We start from the raw sequence: 5000 nt of genomic DNA, 5'->3' as shown, positions 1-5000 counted from the left end.
ATATATATATAATATATATATAATATAATATATGAGTATAATATAATATATATGATATATAATATATATAATATATATAATATATAATATATAATAAATAATACTATGAGTATAATATAATATATAATATATATAATATATATAATATAATACTATGAGTATAATATATATATAATATATATAATATATAATATAATACTATGAGTATAATATATATATATATATAATATATAATAAATAATACTATGAGTATAATATATCCGGAGGCTCAGCTGCTCTCAGGGCCGTTCAAGTGTAATCGGAACAATCAGCTCCTTTGACGGCTTTCAATAAAAACAATGATGAATTATAATAACGAATAAAAATAATAATGAAAATGTTGATAATAATCATATTAATATTAATGTAAATAACATTATGAATAGATTCATTTGTTTCAGTTCAAAACTGAACGCTTTGATTTAAAAATAAACGGACGCGTCCCGGTGATGAATATGAAGAATTATTATAGAATAACAATAATATATATATATAATATAATATATATATATTATATTATATATATATATTATATATATAATATAATATATATATATTAAGTGCTTGAGAAACAACTGAAATGTTTCATTTATGAATTCATTTAAATCGTCTTCAGTAGATTTTTGTTTGTTTGTTTTTTCGGAGGTTATAAAAGAAGAATGAAGGATCTCCGTGTTTCTTTAATAACTTCTTTAATAACTTCTTTAATAACTTCTTTAATTAATAGTTAAAAGTCACGTGAACATAAAAAGGTTTATAAAGAGCTTTTCAAATTAAAAGCTTCGCTTTTTCAACTTTTATTTTTAAGGATAATTACGGATGTTTTCTCTGAACGTGAACACGTTAAAAACTGAAGTCCTGTTTAATATTATTATGAGAATATTGATCCATAACCACAAAGGAAATATTGATCTGAAGGTCTGCATTCTTCGTTGCATCAGAAAATGATAAATTGATCAAACATAAATAATAGACACCTAAATAAACCAGTAAATAAGAAGTGAATGTCACTGTTGGTGCTGGTCCAGATCGGGACCAGGTCAGGACCAGATCAGGACCAGATCAGGACCAGGTCAGGACCAGGTCAGGACCAGATCAGGACCAGGTCAGGACCAGATCAGGACCAGGTCAGGACCAGGTCAGGACCAGGTCAGAGGTCAAACACAAACATGGAAGATAAAATCAAAACATGATATTTTAATAAATAAACTCTCTGCACTGGTTTGAGTGGACTGAACTGGTTCTAACTGGTTCTAACTGGTTCCGTCTCTCTGCAGGTGAACTCCTGTGGTGGATGGTTTCGGTTTAACTGGTTTTAGTTCCGCTGGTTTTTTAACTGGTTCTGATCTCTCTGTAGGTTTTACTCTGCGATGGCGAGTGGTGGGATGGGTTCTAACTGGTTCTGGTCTAGAGAGTTCTGGTGTGGTGTAAGTGGTTCTGGTATAACTGGTCTGTCTCTGGTCTCTGTGCAGGTGTACTCTCCCATGGCGGGCGGTGGAATGGGTTCTGGTCTCGGGATGGGCTCCATGTCGGGCTACATGTCCGGCAGCGGGACCACGTCGGGCTCCTTCAACATGTCTTACAGCGGAACTGGTCTCAGCCCCGCCCCGTTGGGAGGAATGGGAGGCCCAGCTCCGGCGGCCATGTCGGGTCTGGGTGGGGGTGTCGCCTCGATGGGCGGGACTCTGAGCCCGACCAGTATGAGCTCGGTGTCGGCCCAGCAGGCCTCGATGGGTCTGAACCCGTATGGGGGCATGAGTCCCACCATGAGCCCCGGCATGGCGTACGGGGGGGGCGGTCTGAGCCGGGGCCGCGACAGCAAGGCGTTCAGACGCAGCTACCCGCACGCCAAACCCCCCTACTCCTACATCTCGCTCATCACCATGGCGATCCAGCAGGCGCCCAGCAAGATGCTGACGCTGAGCGAGATCTACCAGTGGATCATGGACCTGTTCCCGTACTACCGGCAGAACCAGCAGCGCTGGCAGAACTCCATCCGGCACTCGCTGTCCTTCAACGACTGCTTCGTCAAGGTGTCGCGCTCGCCAGACAAACCAGGGAAGGGCTCGTACTGGACCCTGCACCCGGACTCTGGCAACATGTTCGAGAACGGCTGCTACCTGCGGCGCCAGAAGAGGTTCAAGTGCGAGAAGAAGATGCCGACGAAACCCGACGGCCGTAAGGATCCGGGGGGCGGAGCCTCTCCCTCTGGGGAGCTCCTCAAACCTCCGGGACTCCTGGACTCCTCGCTGCCTTCCTCCAGCCAGGCGTCCACGCCTCCTGGTCTGGACCTGAGGGGGGGAGTCGGCGGGCCGTCGGACCTGAAGGTGTCTGGATCCCAGCTGCTGTCCTCCCTGTCGTTACCCCCCCACTCCATGGCGCACGAGTCCCAGCTGCACCTCAAAGGAGACCCCCACTACTCCTTCAACCACCCTTTCTCCATCAATAACTTAATGTCGTCCTCAGAGCAGCAGCACAAACTGGACCTGAAGGCCTACGAGGCGCTGCAGTACTCCTCCTACAGCGGTGGGGGGGCCTCCGGCCTTGGAGGGAGGACCATGGAGCCTCTGGAGGCCTCCTACTACCAGGGGGTTTACCCCAGGCCGCTCCTCAACACCTCCTAGTACCCGCTGCACTCGGACTCTTACTCTCTGCATGCAGCCATCCTGGACTTCCTGTCTGACTGTGATGATGCTGAACCGGATCGACTGAACTGAACTCCTGCACTGTGACCTACCAGGACTAAAAACCAGGACTCAAAACCAGGAATCAAAACCAGGACTCAAATAGACGCGTAAACGCTCGGCTGTTCAAACTGATCCCAGGTCTGTGTTCTCCTTTTACACACCGAGTCACAAACAACTAAAAGGTCTTTAAGGTTCCCCCCCACCGGTACAAAATGCTAAATTGAGGTAAATTCATATCCAACAGGGAGTGTTGAGCCTGTGAAAGGAATCTGGACAGAAACAGGTTTGTCGGTAAACTGGTTTACTGGAAGTGGTTCTGCTCCCAGAGGCTCAAAGTGGGAGTGAAGGACTCGGCGGACCCTCAGGGGCCTGAAAGCTGCAGCTTCACCTTCAATAGTATTCTGGTAATTAGATTTAAATTCAACGGGGGCCCACCGGCACAGCGGGGCCCGACCCGTGGATCCAGACCCCCCTACAAATCAGTCGTGGTGTCCCCTCTGAAGTAGGCCTCTAATCTAACTCTAACTCCCATCATGCATTGCACACAGATGTCTTCTAACAGTGAAAGAGTTAATGAATGAAGCAGTTCATTTTTACACTGCATGGTTTTACTTTGGCGGGGCTTTGCGGATGCTTCCCGTTTGTTCAGGTTTTTAAACATTTCAAAATCTTAATAAAAGGAAAACAAATTAAATTAAAAGTAATCGTCGTCTCAGAACTTTATTAATGTTTTACGCATATCCGACAGTAGAATATGCTGAGGCCCTCAGAGGGCCCCGAGCCACAGGTTGAACCGCTGAGGAGTTCAAGGTCAAATTAATTATGTTGATCAGAAATATGTCAAAGATTTATTTCTCCCACGACCTCGTCTGCCTCTCCGCTGACCTCCTGAGGGGTCGCGACCCCAACACTGAGAAACCCCCACACCGATCAGAGGCCTCTGGTTTAGAGGGCCGGTTGTGTGTGTCGTCTGTATCCGGGCAGATTTCTGATCAAACCTCCGTCAGATCGTTTCAATATATTGATCCCATTTAATTATCTCTCTCTGAACACTCAGCCTTTTAATATTTTATATATATATACATATACATATATATATGTATATGTATATATGTATATTTATATGTATGAATTCTGATGATCAATAACAGATCATATTGATTGATCAATCAGTCTGACGTTGTGAATATTATAATATATAATAAATATATTATAATAAATAACTTTATAATTACAGCAACATCGTATTTGTCAGAAAGTGAATCAATACTTTGAATAAAACCATCACGTATTATAAATACTTTGTATACAGAACGTATAAATACAAAGTATTTATACAAAGTATTTATACAAAGTATTTATACAAAGTATAACCCTAACATGAGTATTGTTGTGATGTACTTCATGAAGACCAGACATCCTGAGCAGAGTCCCACTAAAGGGCCGCCTTACACCAAACACACATATCTGAAGAGAAATATTTAAAGTCAAATAATGTACTACATAATGTACAAGTACTAAATAAAGTAAAAGTACTCATAATGTACAAGTACTAATAAAGTAAAAGTACTCCTGTAAAAGATACAAAGAAGCAAAACATTGTTATATATTAATTAGAATATCACTTAAAAGGTAAACATCAGAAAACTGACTCTTCACATGAAACTCTTTATTTCTAAAACTACATACAATAATAACAATATTAATAACAACAATAATAACAATATTACTAAAAATAACAATAATAATAACATTAATAATAATAATAATAATAATTAAATTAAGTTAAGAACCGACAACAGAGAGGATTATAATAATATATTTTAATATTTTAATATTATTATTATAATTAATAATAATATACTCATCTTTGTTTGGAGACTCTCACTCTGTGTGTAAAAGGAGAAATCACTTCCTGATGTTTTTAAACTGCAGCTCTTCTGTCCATCACTGATTATTGATTATTAATTGTTCTTACCATGTGCATGAAGCGGGAGGTCTTCTTCCTCTCCCTCTCCCTCTTCCTCTTCCTCTTCCTGTTCCTCCTCCTGTTCCTGTTCCTCTTCCTTCTCTTCTGTTCCTCCTCCTGTTCCTGTTCCTCCTCCTGTTCCTCCTCTCTTCCTTCCTCCTCCTCCTGTTCCTGTTCCTCTTCCTTCTCCTGTTCCTCTTCCTTCTCCTGTTCCTCTTTTTCTTCCTCTTCCTCTTCCTTCTCCTGTTCCTCTTCTTCTTCCTCTTCTGAAACAAAAGGTCTTAAACAGGAAGTAAGCAGTGTTT

At 41.5% G+C, this 5000-nt stretch overlaps 1 protein-coding gene across 1 annotated transcript in view; it reads left to right on the top strand.

Annotated features, from left to right (window-relative positions):
• LOC129115676 (forkhead box protein A1-like) overlaps positions 1-2663 on the top strand; it is a 4528-nt gene extending 1865 nt beyond the window's left edge. The window contains exon 2 of the mRNA XM_054626983.1: positions 1512-2663. Within this exon, the coding sequence (XP_054482958.1) occupies positions 1512-2663 (1152 nt within the window). The remainder of the gene's footprint in view (positions 1-1511) is intronic.
• The last annotated feature ends 2337 nt before the right edge of the window (positions 2664-5000 follow it).

This window comes from Anoplopoma fimbria, unplaced genomic scaffold (genome assembly GCF_027596085.1).
Source record: "Anoplopoma fimbria isolate UVic2021 breed Golden Eagle Sablefish unplaced genomic scaffold, Afim_UVic_2022 Un_contig_12054_pilon_pilon, whole genome shotgun sequence".
In the NCBI taxonomy this organism is placed as follows: Eukaryota; Metazoa; Chordata; class Actinopteri; order Perciformes; family Anoplopomatidae; genus Anoplopoma; species Anoplopoma fimbria.
Note: the sequence above shows the minus strand (reverse complement) of the source record. Positions and strands in the feature narration are given on the sequence as shown.